At 43.2% G+C, this 27,614-nt stretch overlaps 1 protein-coding gene across 1 annotated transcript in view; it reads left to right on the top strand.

Moving 5' to 3' along the window:
• The window catches only part of ahr1b (aryl hydrocarbon receptor 1b), a 162,220-nt gene that overhangs the window by 96,958 nt on the left and 37,648 nt on the right, over positions 1-27,614 (top strand). Inside the window, exons 4-6 of the mRNA XM_060827514.1 lie at positions 10,632-10,721; positions 20,121-20,244; positions 24,552-24,682. Coding sequence (XP_060683497.1) covers positions 10,632-10,721; positions 20,121-20,244; positions 24,552-24,682 — 345 coding nt within the window. The remainder of the gene's footprint in view (positions 1-10,631; positions 10,722-20,120; positions 20,245-24,551; positions 24,683-27,614) is intronic.

The following is a 27,614-nucleotide window of genomic DNA, read 5'->3' as shown; positions in this document are numbered from 1 at the left end:
TCTTCTCAGTCTGCATCCCCTTGGTTCTCGATTCCACCCCCACCCCCGGTCCCAACTGGAGGAATCTTCCTCCTGCCTCTACACTGTTAAGCCTTGAAGTGACAACCTCCCCATCTCAGGTAAGGTGGGCAGCTGGCAGAAGCCGATATGAAAAGTTGCTGATGCAGCATTCGCAATACGTGAATTTTAGCTCATTTTTCTGATTGGAATAGGGTTCAGCTCAGGGACAGTGCCCATGACCGTGTCTCTGTGGCTGTCATTTCACAAGTTGCGACCGAAAAGCCATCAGCTTTTGATCGATGTTCTGACGGAGCAAAAGCTGTCAGAAACGTGCCAAAAAAGCCTCAAACATCTTGAATTGGAAGGAAGTGAACTTCAAATCATTGCAAATGTCCTTCCTGCTGCTTCATTCTCTGATTAAAAAGGACAAAAATGTTCTTTTTTTTAACGTTCTACAGCTTCTGTTCATAACATAAAAGAGACTGAATGGTGTTAGATGCTGGAGGGTTAACTGGACTTATACTGAAATGGAGCATCATGATTCAGTTAGCCCAGTGGGTGAATATACAAGTAAGTATTACACTGTGTGGAACACTATGAGAGTGTATGTATGGTATGGTGCTGTTTGATGCCATACTGAATGGTATAATATGCCATTAAAGTGTATGGTATGGCACTGCATGTATCGAATGATATTGAACTGTACCTATTAGCATGGTATTTCAGGATATTGTATGGTATGGTATGGACTGGTACTCTACAGTATGATATGATACAGTACAGCATGGCATTGCCCCATATACCATGTGTTAATATTGAAGTATAAATGTGTAAATTAGCTCACCGAGCTGGAAAGTTTGTTTTCAGACATTTCGTCACCATGACTAAGTAACATCATCAGTGAGAGTCTCCGGTGAAGTGCTGGTGGTATGTCCCACCTCTCTATTTATAGGCCTTGGTTTCTTAAGATGGGTGATGTCATTTCCGGTTCTTTTTTTCCAAGAGAAAGTAGATAGGATCTAAATCGATGTGCTTATTGATGGAGTTCTGGTTAGAATGCCACGCTTCTAAGACTTCTTGTGCGTGTCTTTGTTTCGCCTGTCTAGGATGTGGGTGTTGACCCAGTCAAAGTGGTGTCGTCCTTTGTCTGTGATTGTGCGTCGAGTCATTTGGTGGCTAGTTGATGTTCATGTATCCTAGTGGCAAGTTTCCTGCTAGTTTGTCTGATGCAGTGTTGTTTACAATTCTTGCATGGTATCTTGTAAATGACGTTAGTTTTGCTGGTAGCATTGAAGTATCTAAGATTGTATGAAATGGTATTGTATGATAGGTTATGTGTTTTATAGTGCAACTGCAACTGGCCTCTGACCAAACTTTGGGAAGTATTTTAGGGTGTGCTAGAAAGGAAAAACAGAAGGTAAAGAAGATTGAGACATTTCGGGAAAGAATTACATTGCTTGGGACTGAGGCAGGGGAAGGCTCCGCCACCAATGAGCAAGTGATTAAAATCAGGGATGTATAAGGGGCCAGAATTGGAGGTGCATTGAGCCCCCATAGTGTTGATGGTCTGGAGGAGGTGAGAGAGACTGTGAGATGGCGGAGATAGTGAGAATTCGAATCATGAAGGGAATTACACTTGTCTTCAACGTATTAAAGTCGCTGATGAGTTTTTGTTTTATGGAGGAGACCTACCTTTTGCCAACGGGAGAAAATTAGAATAACGACTTAATATTTGTTGAGGAAAAATGTGAACCAAGTAACAATCTCAGATATAATGTGTTTTCAATATACACTAACCAAACACATGGGAACCCATTCCATTAAGTTTTGCTTTAACATAATAGCAGTGGGGGTGAACTTGGCAGCAAGAGAAAAAGATTCGACTTGTCAGTTTTGGCATTGTGCTTGGAAAAATATTGTTCCATTATTTCTTCCTCTCCACGAGTTCAGCTTTTGCAAAACTGTGTTCTCTTTACTGTAAGAATTCTTAACGATTGAACTTTGCGCCAGCGAGCAGCTCGGGATGAAAGAGATTCTTTTGCCAGTGCGTGGGACCCTCATATGTCAGAGAGCTTTGTGACTCACAGATTTCCAGCTTTTGTAATGTCAGAAAGTCAGAACCACCCGTGTGTGTTTACAGACCAGAAGGACACAGTTTTACAGCGGTGGTGACATCTGGTGTTGAAACTTTCCCCACGCGCTACCACCCAAACACTAAACCTCAATTGATCAATTCTCATCTGGTGTGGTTTCAGAAAGGCCCAACATTCAGTCACTGGCTGCTCTCAGAGAGCAGTTGTCAAAGCATGAATGTCCCCTCTTGCTGCTCCCCTTGCAACCATCGCTCCCCAGGCTAGCAGAAAAGAAAACGTGCAATGTTGCTTCGCACCTGACACAACCTGGGACATCGTAAAGCACTTTTCCAACTAGTGAAGGATTTGTGAAATGTTGCAGAGTTGGAATCTTGCAGCCGATGTACATACAGCAAAGTCCCATGAATGGCAATGATGGTAATGACCCAGTCCTCTGATATTGTGATGCTGTTTGAAGGATAAATATATCTGGCAGCGCATCAGGGGACTGCCCCCATCCTGCTCTTCTTCAAAATAAGCCCAAGGGATCTTTGTATTCACCCACAGAGAGAGCATTGATTTCACATCCCATCTAACTGTACAGCACCTCCAACTATGCAGCACCTCCTCAGTCCTGCACTCGAGTGGCAGCCTAGATTGTTGTGATAAAATCTCTGGAGTGGGACTTGAGTCAGACTCTGACTTAGAGATCTACTCACCACCGTCTTAGCTACAGTAGAGATGAGGAGTAATGAGGAGAGCCAATTGTTGTATTCTTGTCCTTGGAGCGGTGTAGTAGTTCAATCCAGTTAAATCGTTTTCTAGGCCACTTCGTAGAACTGGTGAGGGATGATCATGTTGGCATTGGTCTTGAGAGTTGCGTGTAGTCTAGACCTGGGTAACAACAATGGGTTCAGCAGCTAACAAAGATTGATAGCTAACCACCCTTGTGCCAACCACAATCTAACCAGTCCACACCCTCTTCACATGCTGTATAAATTGCTATCCCTTTTCTAAGGTTGATTTCTTGTGTCCCAGCCCTAAAGATCTAAAGCTTTGACTTTATGTCAATTCTAATAAATTATTTTTTTTGTACTGTTTATAATTATGCAATGTTTTCATTAGCTTATACTTTATTTTTATTGCAATTATCTATAACTAATGTTATGAATAATGATTATGTTTGATTTATAGCATTATTGTATTTGGCATCTGCCGCCATAATGATGTTATTTTAATAAGCCAGTTAGCTAATTATCATTTCATGTTCCTGTACCAATATTTTATTTCCCATGTTTCAAAGGAAGACTTTCTCAAGCTACCACGGGGAGGTTTGAACTCCCATGCTCTGCACTATTGATGTAGGCTTGTGAAGTTGTAGCTCTGCAGCAAAATCTCTGTGCTACCAAATTCCCCACCTTTACTCTACCTCTCCCTCCACTCCCCCTTCCTGCCATTGTGTTTGACATTGGGTTTATATGAAGGCATATTCTGTGGCCGTACCTCTGGTTGAGACATGGAGGGTGGTTATCTTGGTGAGGTTGAAGACAGGAGTAGCAGCCAGGGAATCCTACTCTTAGCAAAGGCTGTCAAAAGACTCTAAGATGTAGGAGCAGAAGTCTGCCCATTGAGTCCGCACCACTATTCAATGAGATCATCGCCGACCTGATAGTTCACAACTCAATTTTCCTGCCTTTTCCCCAAAGCCCTCGATTCTCTTAAAGATTGGAAAGGTAGACAGGAAAAAACTTTGCCCCTGATGTAGGGATCAATGTCTAGGGACATGGATTTAAAGTAAGGCTTATGTGAGGAAAGCACTTTTCACCCAGAGGGTGGTGGGAATCTGGAATTCACTGCTCATAAGGGTAGTAGAGGCAGAATCCCTCATAACATATAAGAAATGTTTAGAAGTGCACTTGTAATGCCAACGTATGCAAGGCTATGGGCAATGTGCTGGAAAATGGGATTAGAATAGTCAGGTGGTTGTTTTTAACTGATGGGACATGATGGGCTGAAGGGCCTTTCTCTGTGTTGAAGATCTCTATGACTGTATGACCTTAAGATTTGATTAAAAAGCCTTGAATATGCTTAAAAGATCCGGCCTCAACAGACTTCACAAACCCCTAAGACAAAAAAACCCTCCTCATCACTCTCTTAAATGTTCGGCTCTTTATTCTCCATTCTGCCCAACTGTACAACAAGGGGAAGCAACCTTTCCACATTTACCCTGTCACATTATTTTTAGAGGCGGGAAGAATTAAAGGGTACAGATGCTGCTTATTTACTATTCCACCGTCGGTCAATTTTACGCTGTGCCTGAGAGTCTTTGGGTGAGATACATTTTGAGACCATGTGCATTGCTCATGCCCACAGCCATTCCTGGTGGACTGCACTGTCACTTGCGTGGATTTCTGGGATGAAATGTGAGCCTCACCCCATTAGATCAGCAAGCATTTGTCCAAATGCAGTCAGTAGTGGCTCCTTTCTCCCATGGGAGAGATTGGGTTGCATGATCCCTATATGCAGTGAGACAGTGAATCAACAGCCAGCACTCAGTGGGCACAAAGATCAGAAGATCAGCTCAACAGGTATTGCCATTTGGCCCACACCTTGTTTCGCACAAAGTAAGTCCCATAGTGTGTAAGTGGTAGAGCTACAATGGGGCATTTCTTATTGGGTTTTATCACAGGTCTCAGAAACATCAAAAAAACCTCTTTGTCGTGCAGTGGATTTTTTTGAAGCATAATGACACCTATTTTGGGCATGATTCTGATGTTCAATTCACCCTAAGACAAAAAGATAAATGCACTGTCATGCAGATTGTTGTTAGCTTTACAATGTTGACCAGAAGCCCCAGGGAAATTCTCTGACCCTCACATAATGCCCTGGGATCTTTTAATGTCCAGTTTTATTGGGCTCACTGTTCGGTGTGCTGCCCTGGTTCAGTCAGTAGGATTCTCAACTCTGAGTCAGAAGGCTGTGGATTTAACCTATTCTGAGATGTGAACCCCTCGTCCAGGCTGATGTTTGAGTGTAGCATTGAGGAAGCGTTGCACTGCTAAAGCTGCTGTCCTTTCGATAAGATATTAAACTGACATTCCAACTACCCTCGCACATGGATGTAAAAGACGTCACTGTGAAGAGGGGCAGAGGGGGCTTCTCTTTGGTGGTTTGGGCACCATTTAACCCACAATCGATATCACAAAAAAAATGATCTGGGCATTATCACATTATACCAGTGACTATGCTTCAAAGTATACTCCATTGGCTTCCAAATAGCCAGTCGCCATGAAAGGTGCTATAGATATCTGGTTCTTTCTGTCATCTGAAGCCAACAACACAGTATGCTGTCAGTACCACCACAAACTCAATGTTGTTTGAACTTACATTATCTGTAGTTAGAGGAGAAAGTGTTCCCAACTAGTCTGCTATGAATTAATACGATCGAAGAATACGTCGCTACCTCCGAACAGCCCTAACTGCTACAAACAACCAATGCATTGCAAGTGGAGCTGCTGTTGTTAATTAAGCAACGATATAGCAATGATGCTTACATGTTATTATGGTGCTAAACTAAGGCAGCAAAGTCTGGCTAGTAGCTGACAGAAGCCAGTACCGAACTGGTCTGAGACTCAGCTTCCTCTGGGTGGAATGGTGTTTCAAATGGTGAAGTGTTAAATAGCAAGCACTGGTGGCCACTTTGAGTTGGGCAGTGTGAATGGATTGAAATACTGGCATGTTAAATAGATACAGTATTTTTAATCAGCCGTTATGTCACACGTCTAGGGCAGATGAAACCTGTTCCTGGATCCTCTAACCCAGAGATAAGGAAATTAAGACCGCACCATAAAAGCCCTGCTGGCATGAGTACATTATCCTGGTTAAGGATGTGTAAGGCATTAATTGATTACATACCCTGAGCACAAGGTAATTACCTATGGCACAGAGTACTGTCCCTGCCTCTAGGCTAGCTAGTCTGTGTTCAAGTCTGACCTGCCACAGAAGTGTGCAACACAAAGGCTGAACAGATTGAATAGAAATCATTTTTGTATGAGGAATGACTTCTGGGCATTGGGTGTTAGAAGGTGGGAGGCAGATACAGGTTGTGTAAATAAAGCAACTTTTATGGAAAGGTTATGCATCTAGTTTCATATTAACACCTGTAGCTCTGGATCCAATTAACAGAGTCCATCCATGATACATGGGAGAGGTGGTCACAGGAGATACTGAGGGCAGCAGAAGATTACCATTGACCTACCAATACCTAGGTTGGCATTGATTGTGAAATGAAGTCAGCCTTGTTCCAGGGAGGAAAGATTTTGGAAGCATTTTAAACTCAGATCTAGGATGTCAAAATAATGAGCTCTTTTCCAGGTCCTTGCTGAATATTAAATATCATGATGATTTAATCAGAAAGCTAAAGGAACTGCAGAATCAGAAACAAAAGATAGAAATTGCTTAAATAAAGGTCAACAGGTCGAGCAGCGTGGAGACAATTCAGAGTTAACATGTCGGGTCCAGTGCCCCTTCTTCAGAGCTAAGCTCTTGTTGTTGATTGTTGTAATGTAAATGAAATGTGCAAGAATACAAATGAATTTGGAAATGGGGACTTCAGCTAAAAATATTTGTGTCCTCCTGTTCTTTGAGGAAAGGTCATAGACCTAAAATGTTAGCTCTCTTTCTCTCTCCTCACTTAATGTCTGTCCTGTTGAGTATTTCCAATACTTTCTGCTTGGGTTTGAAAAGCACCGAGTTAAGGTATTGTTTGGTGTTGTGGTTCTGTTCGCCGAGCTGGAAGTTTTTGCTGCAAACGTTTCGTTCCCTGGCTAGGGAACATCATCAGTGCTATTGGAGCTTCCTGTGAAGCGCTGCTTTGATGTTTCTTCCGGTATTTATAGTGGTTTGTTCTTGCCGCTTCCGGGTGTCAGTTTCAGCTGTATTAGTTTGTATGTGGGGTCCAGGTTGATGTGTCTGTTGATGGATCTTCTTGCCGTTTCCGGGTGTCAGTTTCAGCTGTAGTGGTTTGTATATGGGGTCCAGGTCTATGTGTCTGTTATATTGTTTGGTGTTTATTCATTGGACCTCACAGTGGTCTCTCCGTGCTTGACATTCACTGAGTTAATCCTTGGGAGCCAGTACTGAGGAACTCAGGAGCTCATTATGATTCATGGACTGTTAAGAATGAATGAAAAGAAAGGACTGCAGTGTATTTTATCGAGTCTCTCCAAAATATTGCCTTTTTAAAATTTCAAACATATATATATAAAGATTTTTAAAATGAATATATTTGGTCGCAAATGCAGTTTGGTTCTGTGCAGTAGCATATCAAGGAAACAAACAAGCCATGAAGTTTGACTCTATCTAAACAAGCCAAAGGCATCTCATACTTGAACAAGACTATACGTGCTGAAGGACACACTAAAACTCGGAGTGACTGTTGCCATGGCACAGTGGGGAAAGACTGAGGTCTTCCTGTTGAAGTTAAATGGGGATCTGTTCAATTATTGGACCCCCCTGGTGCATCAAATGCATGTAAATATTATCTCTTCAAAATATTACCTGGCTTTTCTTTATTCCTCATATATTTTGTTCATAAAAATATAGTTGGTAACAAATGCAGTTTGGTAGCATATCAAGGAAACAAACAAACATCAGATTGGACTCTATCTAAACAAACCAAAGGCATCTCTTACTTGTACAAAATTATATGAACATTGTTATGGACCAGGCCAGACCCCCTCAAAACATTTTAAGAAGGTCGCCCAGACCTAACTTTTCTAGTTGTTTTAAGCAGATGTAGAGTCAATATTCCAATGGTGATGCAGCTGGCTCAACCACTTAGCTTTAAACAAAACAGAATTTATTTACAAGAGAACAAAAGAGAACAGAATATGGAATAACATAACCTATCTGAAAATCCAATCGACACAAAAACACAACTTGATGATGCTGTTCCAAATGCTTGCAACATCCCATCAATACCCCCTTGGGAAAAAAAAGGTAAAATCAAACACAGATTCTTACAGAAGAGATGTCAGAGGGAGAGAGAGGATCAGCATGGAGCTGCTTCTTCGGATCAGGAGCTTCTCTGGGTTCCCGGCTAAAACCTGACCAGCAGCTGCAAACAAAACAAACCAGAGGAAAGCTGAGCTGGGAGAACTGGTCACTCCCTTTCATTGTACAAGTGTTTTAGAAAAATACTTAAAAGCTTCTTCATGTAAATAAACCCAGACATATCAATGCTTCTGCTTTTATGACCCCTCTGAAAAAGAAACCAAGGACAACATAACCTTGTCAAAGGAGTAGCATCATCACAACATACATTTGGGGCACTATTTTTGTATTCCTTGATTTCCTTACTATTCAAAAATCTTTAAATTCTATTCTTGAAGATACTCAGCAGAAGTGCTTTCAAAGTCCCATGGGAGAGACAACTCAAAACACTTTTTAGATTAGATTACTTACAGTGTGGAAACAGGCCCTTCGGCCCAACAAGTCCACACCGACACGCAACCCACCCATACCCCTACATTTACCCCTTGCCTAACACTACGGGCAATTTAGCTTGGCCAATTCACCTGACCTGCACATCTTTGGACTGTGGGAGGAAACCGGAGCACCCGGAGGAAACCCACACAGACAAGGGGAGAACGTGCAAACTCCACACAGTCAGTCGCCTGAGTCGGGAATTGAACCCGGGTCTCAGGCGCTGTGCCACCGTGCCGCCCAAACTCTCTGAGTCAGGAAATTTCTCCATGCTGTTGTACAGGTTCAGGATGGAGGCATTCTACCTCCTGCGTGTAGCTGGTAGAGATACCAAATAAAGTTAACAGCTAGTAGTTATTGCAAACTACATATGTATCACTGAATCATATCTGTTTCTCTAGGAATCTACGCAAGATCTATTTTCTGTGTGATGTCTGACATCCTCACAGTGTATGACATAATTCACACTTTTCAAAAAAATTAACCTTTTCAGACCCTCAGACAATATTTGCCTTAGCCCTAAATGACCATCCATTTATCCTCAGAGTGTGAGCCTAATTTGTGACTCTCCACCAAGGAAGTCATCCCCCCAGCATCCACTCCGTTCTGTCTTTTAAGAATCTTATAGGAAGACACATGTTTTGGTCCCTGTGTTGAAGTTACTAGTCATGGTTTAAAGTTAATTGTTAAATTGGAACCTAAGTGACCTGTCTGTACATCTCTGAAATGGCGATCGTATAATTGTGGGTCTTTATGTTTCTAAGGGTAAAAAATGAGGTCTGCAGATGCTGGAGATCACAGCTGAAAATGTGTTGCTGGTTAAAGCACAGCAGGTTAGGCAGCATCCAAGGAACAGGAAATTTGACGTTTCGGGCCAGAGCCCTTCATCAGGATGAAGGGCTCTGGCCCGAAACGTCGAATTTCCTGTTCATTGGATGCTGCCTAACCTGCTGTGCTTTAACCAGCAACACATTTTCAGTCTTTATGTTTCTAAACCAGCAAACAAAAACTCTCAATTAAAAATGCATCAAAAACTCTCAATGCATCACCAGGCTGTTGGTTTTGATCAAAACCACAGATTATGTCAAGCACGTAGATGCCAAAATTAAGTCACAGAAACATAGAACCTGTTACAGTGTGAAAGCAGGCCATTAAGCCCATATCAAGTCTCAAAAGTATCCCACCCTAACCCACATTCTTACCCTATCTCTGTAACCCTCCACTTACCATGGCTCATCCACCTAGCCTGTACATCCCTGGGCACTATAGCACAACCAGTCCACCTAATCTGCACATCTTTGGACTGTGGGATGAAGCCCACACAAAGAACATGCAAACTTCACACAGACAGTCACCCAAGGCTGGGATTGAACCCAGGTCCCTGGTGCAGTGAGGTAGCAGTGATAGCTACTGTGCCACTCCTTTCTGCAGGATTGGCTGTAATCATTCCCTCCCTATGAGGGTAGCTTCAGGCACTGGTTAATTACAAAATCAGGAATCAAACTCAGGGATTGGTGTCATGTAAGGATTTCGGTTCAGTTGATTAATCAGCTTTTGCTCTGTTCTTGCTTTGCTCCCAGTGATCAAGTAATCCTTGTGCACTCTTTTGTACAGGTTATTATCCGTGGTCCTTAGTGTTAGTCTCTTGCCCATAGCTCGTGTCCTCTTCTCCTCACCTCATTCAGTTTCTACTTTGACTTTGCAATCCACCCATGTGATATTATACTGTATTACGAATCCCTAATGACCAGCATTGAATAAAAATAAGTGGATTAATCAAAGATTTACATTAAACTGCTGGCTTGCAAATACTGTCTTTTAGATTAAGTGATTCAGCTACCCAGAGTACACCAGACCCATTGTCTAAATCCAACACTGATGGAGGGTTTACCAATGTTAAGGAAATATCTCAGATTGACATAATGCAGTTGCTGAATCTGCTGTACTCTCAAGGTTTTCATTTGTATTGTTCAAACCATTGATTAATGTGCACCTTCTGACGTGTTACCTGGATTTTCACTCTCACATTGCATTGGTGACTAGTATTAATTTCCATATTGCTTTTTCTTCCAGGCTCTGAATGGGTTTGTCCTGGTCATCACAGCAGACGGACTTATTTTCTATGTTTCCCATACAATTCAGGATTATCTGGGCTTTCACCAGGTCAGTAAATAAAAATCACAGAAACTTCTGTTATTGAGCCTTAGAGATGTACAGCATGTAACAGACCCTTTGCTCCAACTTGTCCATGCCAACCAGATATCCTAAATTAATCTAGTCCCATTTGCCAGCACTTGGCGTATATCCCTCTAAACCTTTCATATACCCATCCGGATGCCTTTTAAATGCTGTAATTGTACCAGCCTCTCCCACTTCCTCTGGCAGCTCATTCTATACGCACACCATCCTCTGCCTTAAAAGGTTACTCCTTAGATCCCTTTTAAATCTTTTCCCTCTCACCATAAATCTATGTCCTCTAGTTTTGGACTCCTCTACTGTGGGGAAAAGACCTTATCTATTTGCTCCATGCATGCCCCTCAAAGTTTTATAAGCCTCGATAAGGTCACCCCTCAACCTTTTAACTTAAAGAGGGAGGTCAGTTGAGGTGGGTAACCTCACAGACTTTAAAGAAGAATACCTTTGAGTCCTGGACTAAAGTAATTCATGTTCAAGTGTAACAAGAGAGAGATGATATCCAGGCTTGGGCTGACAAGTGGCAAGTAATGTCCACGCCACACAAATTCTGGGTAGTGTCATGCACGGCCTGTGGCAAGAGTGGGAGCAGGGAGCCTGAGACGGTGTGTGTGTGTGTGAGTGTGAAGGAGGGATGGTGGGAGTAGGTGAATGGGGACGGAGCGGGGGAGCAGGCAGCCTGAGGTGGTATGTGTGTGGGGGGTTTGCACATTCTTCTTGTGTCTGTGTGTCTTTTCTCCGGGTGCTCCGGTTTCCTCCCAAAGTCCAAAGATGTGCAGGTTAGGTAGATTGGCCATGGGAAATTGCCCCATGCTGTCCAGGGATGTGCAGGTTAGGTGGATTAACCAAAGAAAATGCAGGGTTCGAGGGCAGGGGTGGTGGGTCAGAGTGGGATGCTATCTGGAGAGTAAGTGCGTACTTGATGGGCTCAATGGCCTGCTTTCACACTGTAGGGATTCTATGATCTCCTTCAGAACTCTGGGGTATAGTGCATCTGGCTTCCCAATCCTTTGCCTTCCTGTTAATCTTCATCTTTTCCTTTTCTTTTGCTTTTGTACCGTCCCTGTTTTTCCTTGTCAGCCATGGTTGCCTCATCCCCCCTTAGTCTGTTTCTTTTCTTTGGAATGAACGTCTGCTGTGTTTCTCGAATTACCCCTGGAAACTCTTTAAGCAAACTGAGATTGTTTACTGGTGAGGTTCCCTTTAGTGTTGACAACCCTCCAGGATTGACCTGGAGTCTGTGATATTTGAAGACCCAATTCCCAGGACGCTAGATTATGCAGCCCTGAAGAAAAGTCAAAGGCCCGTTAAGAAAGGAGTTCTCTCTGGCATTTGTTTTTTTTTGAAAATTTCTCTGTGCTATGTTTATAACTATTGTAAATGGGGAAGGAAAGGCAGTCAAGCAGCACTGAATTGGCAAAGGAGTCTTTTTGTTTTCCAGTTGGTGATAGGAGGCAGTGCATCACCAGGATGGATGTGTTAGACATCTAATAGAAGCTCAAAGCGAGGAGACCAGTCGGCTCTTTGAGCCTGTTTTGTCATTCAATCTGATCATGACTGACCTTCAGTTTCAATGCTCTTTTCCTGCTATCTCTGTATGCATGTCGTTGCCTTTTAGATCTAAAAATTCATATCTAAAAGCTCAGTGGGTAGAGAATGGGGCAAGTCATGTGGTGAAAGCTCCATTGTTTTGCTACCCATCATTCCCTTTGCCTTGCTGCAGCACATTAGGACTTCCCCTCAGGCTAACATCTTGGAGAGAGCATTTTAGGCCCTGTGTCTTGCCTTCATCCAGAGTAGGACAAGAACTGACTCAAAAGGCAAAAGTCAGTCTTTAGCCAGGAAGAGCAATGATTTTTGATGTTCGGAGGGAGAGGTTGGGGGGAGTACTGCTGTTGGGAAGGCCACTGCTCAACACTGGGGCTTCAGGGCTACGGGTAGCTACTGACCAGGCTAATCCAGCTGGACATGTCTTATAGCTGGGGCTTTACGACCCCAGAGAAGCTCCTGCAGCTGCCTCATTGTCCACATTGTTAGGGCTCATCGTGGCTCTCTGTGTTTGAGGCCAGATTGAGTTGGGTTCCAGCAAGGAAGCCTTTCACTGAGTGGATCCTTTATTCTCGAACATACGTCCAGGCAAGTGTAATTACACCTGAACTGCCAACGGAGTTATTTCTTGGATACATCAGTTTAATCTGATGGTGCAGTCCAATTAGTTGTGCGTCTGCATCGTTAATGCTTACCACACCAGCAAGAAATCACTTTGAAATAAAAAAAAGGAATTTTCAAAGGACCAGCGATGATACTTTACGACAAAAGGTCTGACTTCATTACATTTTCAAATTCGCTAAGAAAGGGGATCTGCTCTCAATGTCATGCCCCAAATATTGCAAAATCTTGCTGATATGTCGTTTGATCCAATTTAAGAATTCGCCAATTTCTTCTGGAGGCTAAGGGTTCGTCCACACTCCAAATGTGCAGACATGTCAGGGATTGTGGAGACAGCTATATCCTTTTAAAGAGTAGAATCAACAAGCAGGAGTAAAATATCCAGTTAGTTTGGTCACGATAATGCATAGTACATGTTCACGTTCCATGAAAGGCAAGAGTAGAGAGGCGATTAACAATTCATGTCTCTGTTGCACCCACTAACTGACAAGTACAAATAGGTCAGGCACAGGAAGTCTGTTGTTCAGCTTGACATTGAAGGATTTGAATCTTGTTGTTAAAAGACAAGTGGGTTCTATTCAATGGTTAAAAAAATTAGCTACAACGCAGAAGCTAAATGCAGGCAAAGCTCTGGTTCTTAGCCAGTTAAGTGGTTTAGGATCTGGGTAAGCTGACCATGTTTGGTATGAGGTATATTCACTTGATCTTTAAGTTTCAGTCCATCATGATGAAGTTTGCACGCTGGCAGGAACATGACACAGATGTATTTGCTGTTGATCTATAGTTTATTGTTCAAAGGAGCTCTGAGTGCACCCATTGACAGGGACGCGAGCTGAAATTACTTTGCGTTTCTTAACACTTTAAACTTTTTACCTTGATGTTTTTGCCTGTATTTGTTCCAATGTGCCACTCTGTAAACTTCTCCATGGTCACATCCTGTTATTGGGCTTAGTATTTCACTTCAACACCAACGTTTTCCTTCATGTGAAACTGAAATGATGAACGATCTGACTGTCTCCCGGATGCCGACTGTGTAACTGTTGTAGTGGAAGATATCTCATGGATAGAAATGCCACATAAAGTTACCTCTGCTTCAAACCCCCTCCCTCGCTTCCTTCCACTCTGTGTTGATGCACACAGGCACAAGACCCCAGAACCTGCCCCTGCCACCCGGCCATTGTCTTCAGTCCGCATTCTGTCCAGTTCACTGCCACTTGTCATCAATTATAGGGGATAGATAGGGTCCCAAACTCGGGCTGTGCACACTCCAGGAGATGTCATTCCATGAACTCTGACCCTCAACTTCTTCCTACCCCTCCCACACCCCTTCTTCCCCCCCCCCCAAACTTTTGCCATTGGTTGCCTGACATGTCAATTACCAGAAACCTGCTCGCTCAAGCCTATCAGGACTTGACTTTTGAATGTCTGGTCACTGCATCCTCGTTTCAGGGGCTCTTACTTTGATGAATGACATGGATAGTTTAAACCTCTCCGGTAAATCTCACCAGTGCCTCGGGAAAGTTGTGTTACCTCAAAATCCTTAACAAACATCAGGGATAGAAAACCTGGGGTGTGGCGTCAGAGGCTGAGGGGTGACCTGATGGAGGTTTACAAAATCATGAGGAGCGTGGGTAGGGTAAATAAGCAAGGGTGGGGGAAATCCAAAACTAGAGGGCATAAGTTTTAAGGTGAGAGGGGAAAGATTTAAAAGTGACCTGAGGGTGGGGGGGGGGGGTAGCTTTCTCATGAAGAGGGTGTAGAGTGTATGAAATGAGATGTCAGAGGAAGTGGTGGAGGCTGGTACAATTAAAACACCTAAAAGGCATCGGGATAGGTATATGAATAGGAAGGGTTTAGAGAGATATGGGTCAAATGCTGGCAAATGGGACTAGATTAGGTTAGGATATCTGGTTGGCATGGACGAGTTGGACTGAAGGGTCTGTTTCTATGCTGTATGACTGTATAAATCAGGCTCATCATTTTGTGGCTCTACATATGGTTCACATAAACAAGAAGCAGAGCTTTTTGTAACAAATTGCATTAAAGGGAGGTGGTGGAATCCTTTTAAACTAACTTGTCTAGTCATCTGGAACCCCAGGCTAAGATTCTGAGGACATGACTCCCCCCATGGCAGATGGTGGAATTTGAATACATTAAATAAAAACAAATCTGGATAAAATGCTTGCCGAACAGCAACGATCTGACAACTCTCATTGTTGCAAAACCTCATTTTGTCATTAATATCCTTTAGGGAAGGAAATCTGCCATCCTTACCTGGTCTGGCTTAGATGTGTTTTCAGACTCATAGTGATTGACTCTTAACTATCATCAGGCAATGAGGGATCGGCAATAGATGGTGGCCTAGACAGAGCCACCCACAACTCGTGAACACATTTTTACGAAGTAACATTATTGTAAAATAATGTCATGGAGATGTACAGCACGGAAACAGACCCTTCGTCCATGCCGACCAGATACCCTAACCTAATCTAGTCCCATTTGCCAGCACCCGGCCCATATCACTCTAAGTCCTTCCTATTCATATATCCATCCAGATACCTTTTAAATGTTGTAATTGTACCAGCTTCTAATCTTCCGCTGGCAGCTCATTCCATACACGTACCACTCTCTACATGAAGAAGTTACCCCTTAGGTCTCTTTTATATCTTTCTCCTCTCACCCTAAACCTGTGCCCTCTAGTTCTGGACTCCCCAACCCCAAGGAAAAACCCTTGTCTATTTATCCTATCCATGTCCCTCATGATTTTATAAACCTCTATAAGGTCACCCCTCAGCCTCCAATGCTCCAGGGAAAACAGCCCCAGCCTATTCAGCCTCTTCCTATAGCTCAAATCCTCCAACCCAGGCAACATCCTTGTAAATCTTTTCTGAACTCTTTCAAGTTTCACAACATCCTTCCAATAGGAAGGAGACCAGAATTGCATGCGATATTCCAACAGTGGCCTAACCAATGTCTTGTACAGCTGCAACATGACCTCCCAACTCCTGTACTCAGTACTCTGACCAATAAAGGAAAGTATACCAAATGCCTTCTTCACTATCCTATCGACCTGCGACTCTACTTTCAAGGAGCTATGAACCTGCACTCCAAGGTCTCTTTGCTGAGCATGCCATTAGACTTCTGAATCTAATGGTCCTTGGTTTGTTGTTGTGAAATTTTCTCTACACTTGTGGACTCGACATTTGGATAAGTACATGAATAGGAAATGTTTGGAGGGATATGGGCCAAGCACGGGCAGATGGGATTAGTTTAGTTAGGGATTATGGTTATCATGGACTGGTTGGACGAAGGGTCTGTTTCAATGCTGTACAGCTGTATGACTGAATTCACACTCACTGTCTCAGCAGCTGGACTTCTTTTCAAAAGCTCACCCTCACCTACCCCCTTTTGTGATTATGGAAAATCAGAATGATTAAAGGTCATTCTGGTGCACACATCCCTCCGGTCCTCTGACTCTTCCAGCCCCAGGATCTTCAACCTTATTTTGCAAGCCCCTCAAAGCGAGTGGGATAAAAACCAAGCCAGCAGTCTCCCTGAGGTACTGCATTTTGCAATGAAATGGTGAACCTGGCTGAGGAGTGGCACTTCCTGCTTATTCTGTCCATGTTGATGCTGACAGTGCTCACAGTCAACACAGTGAAAGACAGACTCACATTGCTGTAGCGATCTCTGGACTTCAAAAAGCTCTTTACAACCAATGATGAACTTTTGAAGTATCTCAACGGTTGTAAAGCAGGAACAGGTTTGTGTACAGCAAGCTTCTACAAAACAGCAGATGATAATGCCAACAGATAATTTGCGATGTTGATTGAGTGATAAGTACTGATCAGGAAGAATGTGCCCTGCAATGTTCTATGTCTACCTGAGCAGGGCAGGCAAGGCCTCAGTTTATTAACTCATCTGTAATACAGTGCATCCAAGAGTGCAACACTGGCTGCCACGATTCCACTGAAGAGCAGTATAGGCTTCAGGATTGATCGGTTGCTAGGTTAATTAATCCCAGGAGGAAGCAATTGCCATTATTTTTCTTCTCATTAAATTATTGTGGTGGTATGAAGGGATTTCACTCTGTTTTCAATCTTTAACCTTTGAAGGTTCTTTTGCACCCTACAAAACCCAAACAGTGTTGGGATAATATTCACGCTGTCAGTATATGGATTTTAGGCATCAATAGCCCAACCTGATTATTACGTAGGAATATATAGAGTATGCAGTACCGTGATAGGCCATTTGGCCCAACCATTCAGTGCTAGTGTTGGTTCTGTCGGCCCCCCTTCCATCTTTCCTCATCTAAATCTATCATCATAAATAATCCTCGAATCCTTCTCCCTTATGTGCTTGTTTCGTTTCCCCTTAAATGCCTCTGTTCTATTAAGTTTGAAAACTCACTATGGTAGTGAGGTTCACCTTTTTATTGCTCTCTGGGAAAATAATTTATTTCTTACTGGGCATCTTGGTGCCGGTTTTATGTTGGTGGCCTCAAGCAATCTTCTTCATTTCGAATTGATCCCTTCTCTCTGTATCCAGTCAGTCATAATTTTAAAGGGCACCATCAGATCTTTTACCCCGTGGAGAAAAGAGAACAAGGCTGTTCATCCTGTTCTGAATCTGCTGAAGAACTTGTCCCGATGACGTGGGGTGGAGTTTTTAATGCGGGTGGATGGGGGTTCACTCCCCCAGCAGTGTTTGAGGCTGCAGGAATTCCATGCCTTTGTAACGGTGTAACAGGACCTCCAACAGCAGGTGGTGACTGTGTCAGAGGGCACCGAGCAGGGGAGCTCGAGCAGCGCCCGAGCAGGGGAGCACGAGTAGTGCCTAAGCAAGGGAATTCAAGCAGTCCCTGAGAAAGGCAACTCGAGCAATCCCTGAGCAGGGGTGCTCGAGCAGTACCCAAGCAGGGGAGCACGAGTACTACATCAGCAGAGGAACTCAAGCAGTCCCCGAGCAGGGGGGATCAAGCTCTGCTTAAGCAGGGAAGCCTGAGCAGTGCCCAAGCAGGGGAGCTTGAGAGCTCGGGTAGTGCCTGATCAAGGGAGCTCGGGTAGTGCCTGATCAGGGGAGCTCGGGTAGTGCCTGAGCAGGGGAGCTCGGGTAGTTCCTGAGCAGGGGGGCTCGGGTAGTGCCTGATCAGGGGGAGCTCAGGTAGTGCCTGAGCAGGGGGAGCTCGGGTAGTGCCTGTGCAGGGGAGCTTGGGTAGTGCCTGTGCAGGGGAGCTTGGGTAGTGCCTGTGCAGGGGAGCTCGGGTAGTTCCTGAGTAGGAGGAGCTCGGGTAGTGCCTGTGCAGGGGAGCTCGGGTAGTGCCTGATCAGGGGGGCTCGGGTAGTGCCTGATCAGGGGAGCTCGGGTAGTGCCTGATCAGGGGAGCTCGGGTAGTGCCTGATCAGGGGGGCTTGGGTAGTGCCTGAGCAGGGGAGCTCGGGTAGTTCCTGAGCAGGGGAGCTCGGGTAGTTCCTGAGTAGGGGGAGCTCGGGTAGTGCCTGAGCAGGGGAGCTCGGGTAGTGCCTGATCAGGGGAGCTCGGGTAGTGCCTGATCAGGGGAGCTCGGGTAGTTCCTGAGCAGGGGAGCTCGGGTAGTGCCTGAGCAGGGGCTGAAGCTGTCATGCAGAACCTCCCTGGAGCAAAGGGCCCCTTTGTTAAAAAGACACCTCATAGAGAGAGTGAGAAGTAGCTTTAATGAGGTTTGATCTTTCGGCTTTAACTCGATACCTTTGTGCCTTGTTTAACCTTAATTTTCCTTCATGTTTGTAAAGACCTGATTCCAGTAGAATGTAGAATCCCTACTTTGGGGATGGCACAGTGGCACAGTGGTTAGCACTGCTGCCTTACCACGCCAGGGGCTCAGGTTCAATTCCAGCCTCGGGCGACTGTCAGTGTGGAGTTTGCACATTCTCCCTGTGTCTGAGTGGGTTTCCTCCCACAGTCCAAAGATGTGCAGGTTAGGTGAATTGGCCATGTTAAATTGCCCATCGTATTCAGGATGTGTCGGGTAGGTGCATTAGTCAGGGGTAAATATAGGGGAATGGGTTTAGTTGGGTTACCCTTCAGAGCTGAAAATGTGTTGCTGGTTAAAGCACAGCAGGTCAGGCAGCATCCAAGGAACAGGAAATTCGACGTTTCGGGCCAGAGCCCTTCATTACCCTTCAGAGGGTTGGTGTTGGGCCAAAGGGCCTGTTTCTGCACTGTTGGATTCAATGAGCTCAAATTTCCCCTGAAAATAGCATCCGAGTGGAAAAGTTTGCTGTTATTTTTATTTGCCATATGTATTAGAATATGGTGGTTGTACACATGCCACAGGAAAAGAGAGATCAAAGTCCACTTAAACTGTTTTCCCATTAAATAGGGCACCCATCACATGCCTACTCAAACATCTTAGGAATTCCCATTATTGTTAATCCAAAGGATTTCACTGACAAATAATTGGATTCAGATTGCTGAGTTAGGGTACTTGCTGAGTTGAAATGGAGGGTGTTACAAATATTTTGGACAGTGTTAGCAAACCATTCCTCCTTGTTTAACAGCCTCAGAATGTAAATTGTTTCAAAAAGATACCATTACGTTGTGTGTACATGGTGTGGAGTTCATGAAAGTATCTGTGGCTCTCCAGGCTCCTTTCCAGGGTGAAAGTATTTTGAGCAACTTTGTAATGTGGGCCATCTGGGCATTGAGAAGGGAGTGGTTTGATTCTTGGGATGGGAGGGCTATCCTATGATGAGGGTTTGATGGGCCCCATACTCTTTGGATCTTGCAAGTGTGAGTGGTGATCTCATTGAAGTGTATAAAATTCTTCAAGATTAAGTACCAAGAGGCTGTTTCTCCTGGCTGGAGAATCTAGAACTTGCAGTCACAATCTCAGGCTAAGGTGAGAGGGTAGCCATTTTGGACTGAGATAGAGACAAATTTCTTTTGGAATTCTCTAGCCTTACGAGCTGTGAATGCTCAGCCATTGAGTATAGTTAAAATGGAGAATTGCAGATGTTTGAGCAGTAAGGGAATTAAGGGGCACAGGGATCAGACAGGAAGATGAAGTTAACATCGAAGGTCAGGCATGAGCTTACTGAATGGCTGAACAGGTCTGAGGTGCCAAATTATCTACTGCCCCTTTTTTCTAACATTTAATAATGACTCAGTGCCAAATCTGTTTGGTGAATCTGAAGGATTTGATGTATTTTCTATTGTCAGACTGATGTCATGCACCAAAGTGTGTATGAGCTGATTCATACAGAAGACCAGCAGGAAATACGCCGAAATCTCCACTGGGCATTGAACCCTCCCAGCATCAGCAAAGCAGGGGATGCTCTAACAGGCAAGTGGAGAACCTTTCCTCTCACCCATTTCTTCCATCTTTTAAGACCCTCTCTAAGGCAGTTGAGACTCATGTTGCAAAATGGGATCAAGGTTAGAAAGTTGAAGATAAGCTAACAAAATGGAAATTAGTCAATGCTGTGGTTTTAGTGCTAAGAGCTTTGGGGAGGAGCAGAGGATCGAGGTGGGATGAGTTAGAACAAATGAGAAGGGAATGTCAATAATTTTTAAAGGTTCAGTCTTTGGATATAGGGTAATGCTGGTGTTTATTGTCCATTTTGAATGGACTTTCTCCTGAAGCGAAATGGCTTAATAATCCACTTCAGGGGGGCCTGAGACAATCCTCCCAACTTGGTGTGGGATTGATCTCACATTGACCAGGTGAGTGGATCTGCAGATGTCCCATCCCATCCCAAAATGCCATCACGGAATCGGTTGGGGTGTGTCGGCAATCTGACAGTTTCATGGCCACTTTTATCAATGCCACCTTGTAATTCCCAGATTTTGATGTAAACTCCTTTCCGAATTCTTAATCAGCGATGATTGGACTTGAACTCAGTGCTTCAGTAATAGGAGTCTTGGCTGTCGAATATTGGTTGAGCAATACAGCCACCGAACCAGCACAAGGAACTGAACAGAATCAGTGAAGGTGGAGTAAATCAGGGGAGGGTGGGATAAGATTAAATAATAGGAAAAACTAACATGAAATGTTTGTACTTGTGGTAAAATGTTATAACTGCTGCATTTTCTGTCTCACTGATATATTTGTAAGGAATGGGCTTCTGGGGAATTAGTAATTTCAACAAATATTTAACCCTTAAAATGCTTCCATGTTATTATCTCACCTTGCTGATGAACCATTGTTTAAAACAAATGGATGTGCCCTTTTATCACTCAAAATGCTGTCACCTGTCAGTGTGTCACAATTAGAAACATTCTGCATGCAAGGTCAATGTCAATGTGTTATGAAGGTGCAAAGTGTACTGTGCCTTTAAAAAAGTTAAAAGCAAGCAGAACTACCTCACAGCATCAAGAGTTCCAAAAAGATATAATGTAACCTTTTGGTCCAGCAGCTAAGGTAGCTGGTTGCCTGGAGAAAAAAACAAATTTGTGTTAGGCCAATCAGTTTAAATTATACTCCCAAAAAATATCAAACTCCATTCAAGTTTGAGTTTAGTAAATTGACAATATTAAATGCCACTGACACAATCCGATGCTTTGGGGGTATAAGACTGGGAAAAATTGAACAGTTGAGGGAGGACTGCCAAAAGGCCAACAGATGTAGGCTGCGAGTCAGAACTCTCTGAGAGGTACCTGTCAAGGGAAGGAGATTGCACAGAGAAAAGCGTCAACACAGACCAGGAGAGCAACTCTACAGAGGAAGATATAATGAGAAGATTTAACTGCTGGCTGGTTTTAAAATTTGAATTTTTCAGTAAATCTTAATCGGGGGTTTTATCAGACAATTATTATAGAAGGGAAAGTAAAAATTAAAGTTAGAGGAAGGCATTGTAAATAGTTGTTAATTTTTCTGTGTTATACTTAAAGAAATAAAGTTGTTAGTTTTTACTTTAAATAGCTCTTGGCCTCTCAGATTTTCACAGATTACTGCACGGGAGAAATCGTTTCTGTGTTGCTGGTTTAAATTAAGCAGGAGGGTTTACCCCATGTCATAACACATTTGCACATCTTTCAATTAAATATCATTAAGATGCGAGCAAAAAGGTTTACTGGGTGAGGGAAAATTAGCCATTGATTTTGATATTTGGACCTTTTCCCAAAAGTTGAATTGGCCAGACAAATTTACTAAAGTAAAAGGCAGTTAGTCTGTATCTTCCCTCAGCAAGACCTGGACAGCATTCAGGTTTGGGTTTATAAAGCATTACTGTCAAGCCAAAGTGTCAACCTGGTAAAGTTACAAGCTCAACAATGGAAGCAGCCTGCCATAAGCAGAGCTAAGTGATTCCACAACTAAAGGGTCATATCTCTAACCTCTGCAGTTCCACCACATCCCAGTTAGTAGTGGGAACATTTCAGTGCCTCAGTGGAGAGCGACAAGACTTGGTGGCATTTTGTCAGTGGCCTATTTCATTGTGGGAAGACCAAAACCCAGTTCTAACATCTACCTGATGCTCACACCTGCTCTTCTCAGGAGTAGTAGCCATGGGCTAATTACAGTGCAACACCATGCATTGCAAATTGCTATTCAAAAATGCCTCCTTCTGTCTGCGGTCTGTTATTGATAAGCACACTATTCTTCCATCCCTGCAAGTTTAAAGGTTCTTCTGGTGCAGTGGTAGTGTCCCTACCTCTGAGCTCAGAGACCCAGGCACAAATCTCATCTGCTCCAGAGGTGTGTTATAACATCCCTGAGCAGGTTAATTAGAGAATTTCTATCACTGCACCCCTTTTCATTATGAGCCTTTATTTCCCACAATAACTTCCAACGGAGCACCTTTACCAATGCATTCTCAAAATGTAAGCACAATACGACCACTAATTTCCCTTTATCCAGAGTTTGTATTACTTCTTCACAGATTCCAAAAACTTGTTTAGTTATTACTTTCAGTTTACGAAATCCTGCTCACGCTGCCTGATTACTTTGAATTTTTCTAAGTGCCCTCATTTATTGTCTTGAATAACAGGTTCCGTGTTTTTGCCTTTCTGACAACTTCGACATCATCAATGTTTACCTAACTAGCCTGTCATTTTCTGCTTTCTGTCTCGCTCCCATATGGAGTAAAAGAGCTACATTTGTTGTTGTTCAATGTGATGGAACCTCCCCTGAACCTACAAAACTTTGTAAAATTAATATCAGTATATAATTATTTCATTGCCTACGTCTTTTAAGAAACTAGGGTGAAATCCATCAGGATCCCGAGGAGTTGGCAGCCCACCGCTCCATCAGTTTGCTCAGTAACACTTCCCTGGTGACTAACTTTTGAGTTCCTCCTACCCATCTTGGGGATTTACTTGTATCCTCTCCAGGGAAGAAAATGCAAAATACCTGTTCACCTGCCAACATTTTGTTTTCCATCATTAATTCCCTGGATTCACTTTCTATCGGACTCTCAATTTGTTCACTCTTTTTAATATATCTGTACTAACTGCAGCTATCTTTTTTTTATATTTCCAATGTCTTTCACTTGTCATTTTTTTTTCTCCAAGTTAATAATCTGTTAGCCAAATTTTGTTTTTTAAAGCATATTCTGCCCATTCCTATGATCTGTCAGCTACCTGATTTTGATTTTATCGTCACGTGTATTTTACAGTAAGAATACAATAAAATAGAGTGAAAAGCGTTCATTTGTCGCCATGATAGGGTGCCATTTTGAATAATTTAAGAATAATGGAAAAAACAGAAAGATATAGCTTGAAGAGAGTCCATCAGTCCTGAACCAGCTCATCACCATCAACATTTGAACAATTAAGTTCTTTTTCTTTGAGTTTAATATTAGATTTCACCTTTTTTTGTGCTAACCATCAATGGTGAGTCCTCTCCTTGGAATTTTTCTTAGTCAGTGGAATGTCTCTATCGTATGTAATCTGAAATGCCCCCCTTCAATGTCCGCTGTTTGTGTCTGCTGTACTAACCTCTAATCCAACATGCCAGTTAACTGAGCTAGCTCGACTTCCTTGCACTTATACAAGTTCTTACTTAAGTTTAAAATATTAACTTTGGATCCAATATGCTGTCTCTCAAACTGAATGTAAAATTCAGCCACATTGTGATTGTTGCTCCCTCAGAGTGTCTTCGCTATTCATTAATCCTATTACATTGGACAATACCAGGTCTGTTATGGTCTGCTCTTTGGTTGGTTCCAGAATGTGCAGTTCTAAGAAAATATCTCCAAAGTGTTTTCTGAACTTGTCTGAGGCTTGTTTTGTTCGTCTGGTTTATCTAGTCTACATGTAGATGAAAATCCCCATGATAATTGCTGTGCCTTTCTGACAGGCTCCCACTATTTCTTGTGTTTAACTCCATCCTACCACATAGTTACTGTGAAGGAGCCTGTACAATACCTCCAGAAGCAATAGCGTGACAGTGTAATGTCTCAACTCTAACCAAACAGCTTCTCCAACCTGGTGTCCTGAACTTCGATCATCTTTCTGTATTGTGCTGAGACTATCATTAATTAGCATAGCCATCCCTGCCCTGGCCCCTGTAACATTTTCCTAGCTTCCCATCCTCTCTAAATGGCATGTCCTGCAATGTTCGGGCCGCAGTTTGTGTCATCCTCCAGCCATGCCTCTGTGTCATTAATGTGGCAGTTTAATTTGTTCTTTGTTTTCCAACATTGTTTTCAGGTGAGAAAGCTACCTCAACAGCTGTAATTTGCTACAACCCTGAACAATTACCACCAGAACACACGTCATTTCTCGAGAGAAATTTTGTCTGTAGGTTTCGCTGTTTGTTGGATAATTCATCTGGTTTCTTGGTAGGTTACTGATTTCAATTATTTAACATGGTAGTGACTGGTTTTATGTTTGTGTTCTCACTCGCTAGAAAGGCTTTTGCTAAATGCAACTTCAGCAGAAAGTAAGTGATTTGAATATATTTTTACAGAATCTCTGAAGCCAAACAGTCAAGTGAAATAATGGAATCTATTCTTCAGTTCTTAAAACCCACACGTTGTTTCCAGTATATTTTGTCTCTTTTTACTTGCTTTTGTCTTTTTAGCAGTTCCAGTTTGTCATACAAAAGCAACATACAATGAATACTGGAAATACTAAACAGGTCTCACAGTGTCTGTAGAGCATTGAAAGGTCACGGAATTGAAGCACTAAACCAGTTTGTTTTGACTGCATTAAGTGCTCTCTTCTTGGATCAGTGAGCAATGGGGGTAATTAAACTGCATTTCAGCACTTGAATCCATGACTACGTTTGGTATTTCAGTATAGTGCAGTCAAACCTCAGTCAGGCGGTGAACTGAGGTCCAGTTTGCCTGTGGTACTGTTGCATCTGATCATTAACAATCCTCTAGTACGGTTTAAAGAAGTGTTTTTTTGAAGAGGCAGATAGGATAAGTAGTCAATTTTCAGAAGGCCACTGATCAGAGGTTAGTGGGCAAAATAAAGTACATGGGATAGTGGATAATACATTGACATACGTCCTGAATTTGTCGACAGGCAGGAAACAGAGAATGGCAGGCATTGAGTAGTGGGATACCGCAAGGATTAGTATTTGGACCCTAGCTATTCATGATATAAATAAATGACCTGGATCAAGGAACCAAATGCAACATTTCCAAATTTGCTGTGGGGATTGTGAATTGTGAGAAGGGTGTGAAGAGGCTTCAAGCTGATTTTGACAAGTCGAATGAATGTCAAACACATGGCAGATATGGTGAAATGTGAAGTTATATCCTTTGGTATGGAAAACAGAAAGGAAGATTATTATTTAAAAGGTGATATTTTGCGAAGTGTGGATGTACGAAGGTATCTGGGTGTCCATGTACTGCAGCCAATGAAAGTAGATGGGCGATTGGAAAGACAAATAGTATATTGGCCTTCATTGTGAGGGGGATTTGCATTCAGAAGTAGGGATGTCTTGCTGCAGTTGTACAGGGCCTTGGTGGAACCACATCTGATGTACTCTGTGCAATTTTGGGTCTTCTACCTGAGAAAGGATATACTTGCCACAGAGGGAGTGCAGCGGGGGGTGGGGAGGGGTCATGAGGCTGATAAGGGGCTTGACAGGACTGTCCGACGAGGAGAGATTGGTTCAACTGTGCGTGTATTCACTAGTAGTCAGAAGGATGAGATGGGATCTGATTGAAACATATAAAATTCTAACAGGGCTGACAGATTAAAAATGCTGAGCACATTCTCCCTGGCTGTAGAATCTGGGACCAGGGGGCAGTCTCAGGATACAGATTTAGGACTGAGATGAGGAAACGTTTTTCCACTCAGAGGATAGTGAACCTGTAGATTTCACTTCCACAGAAGGCTGTGGTGGTCAGGTCACTGGATATTTTCAAGAAAGAGATGAATTTTTAGATTTGAAAGGCATCAAGAGGTATGGGGAGAAAGGGGGAAATAAGACATTGCAAAAGAGGATCAACCATGATCATATTGAGTAGTGGAGAAGGTGCACAGGGCTGAATGAGCTACTCCTACTCCTAGTTTCTATGTTTTAACAGCAGAGAGTTGTCCTTGGTTTCTTGATCAACATGTCTCTTTAAACACCACACTTGCCTTTTCTCACACAGCACCTTGTGGTTCGCATCACAGTTTTTGTGATCGAAATAAAATAAGTTTATTTGTGAGATGGCATTGCATGAGACTGTTGAGGCTCCTCAGACATCAAAGAAATGGTCCTCATGAATGGCTTATGCCCGAAACATCGACTCTCCTGCTCCTCGGATGTTGCCTGACCTGCTGTGCTTTTCCAGCACCACAATTTTCAACAAACCCGTTATCTGTTTTGTTGAAATCGTTCTGTTGATGTCTGAGGTGTATGGTTCCTAGAGTAACAAAGGGTGGCAAAATCATTGTCCCTTCAACAGCAGAGATGATAAGGGTGTCGTCTGCTTCGGACTGAGATGATGAGAAAGTTCTTCATTCAGAAGCTTGAAAGGGTTCAGAAAAGACTTACAAGGATGTTGCCAGCATTGCAGGGCTTGTGTTATAGAGAGAAGTTGAATAGGCTAGGGCTGTTTTCCCTGGAGCATTGGAGGCTGAGGGGTGACCTTATAGAGGTTTATAAAATCATGAGAGGCATGGATAGGGTAAATAGAGAAGATCTTCTCCCTGAGGTGGGGAGTTCAGAACTAGAGGGCATAGGTTTAGAGTGACAGGGGAAAGAAATAAAAGAGACCTAAGGGAGATACAAAATGGTGGCGACCCAGTAGGTGTGAGTCTGCAGAGTTCTGCCCAAGACTCAGGCAAAGTGGGGTGCCCACCCTCACCTCACCTGCTAAATTACTTAAAGCAGTTTTTGCCCACCACCCTTGGCCTATTTGCATCAAACTTTAACAGTTTGTGCTTTTTAGAATGACTAAGGGCAAAGGCTCTCACAGTTCGCAGCAGACAGGACCCCCCCTGACAGTCGGGGGGGGGGGTGGGGGAGTGGAGCAACGGGCTGCGGCCTTGGAGTCTGCTGGTCTGCTGCTGAGTTATCTGTGGGTCAGGTCCAGGCTCTGGAGCGGTGAATCCAGAATCTGAGTTGTTTTGATTTAACTGTTTTAAAGAGTTTTTTCATATGTGAATTGTTTTTGGTCTTTATTCAATGTCTTTTGGCTGGGGTTCTTCCTCCTGGGGGGTTTCGGGACGATCATGGCTAGCCATTCGTTTAGGTGGTGCACCTGGAATGTCAAGGGGAGCCACTCGCCAATCAAAAGGAAAAAGATATTACTAAGTCTTAAAAAA

Source organism: Hemiscyllium ocellatum, chromosome 7 (genome assembly GCF_020745735.1).
Source record: "Hemiscyllium ocellatum isolate sHemOce1 chromosome 7, sHemOce1.pat.X.cur, whole genome shotgun sequence".
NCBI lineage: Eukaryota > Metazoa > Chordata > Chondrichthyes > Orectolobiformes > Hemiscylliidae > Hemiscyllium > Hemiscyllium ocellatum.
The sequence above is the reverse complement of the archived record's forward strand: the minus strand, read 5'-3'. Positions and strand labels throughout refer to the sequence as shown.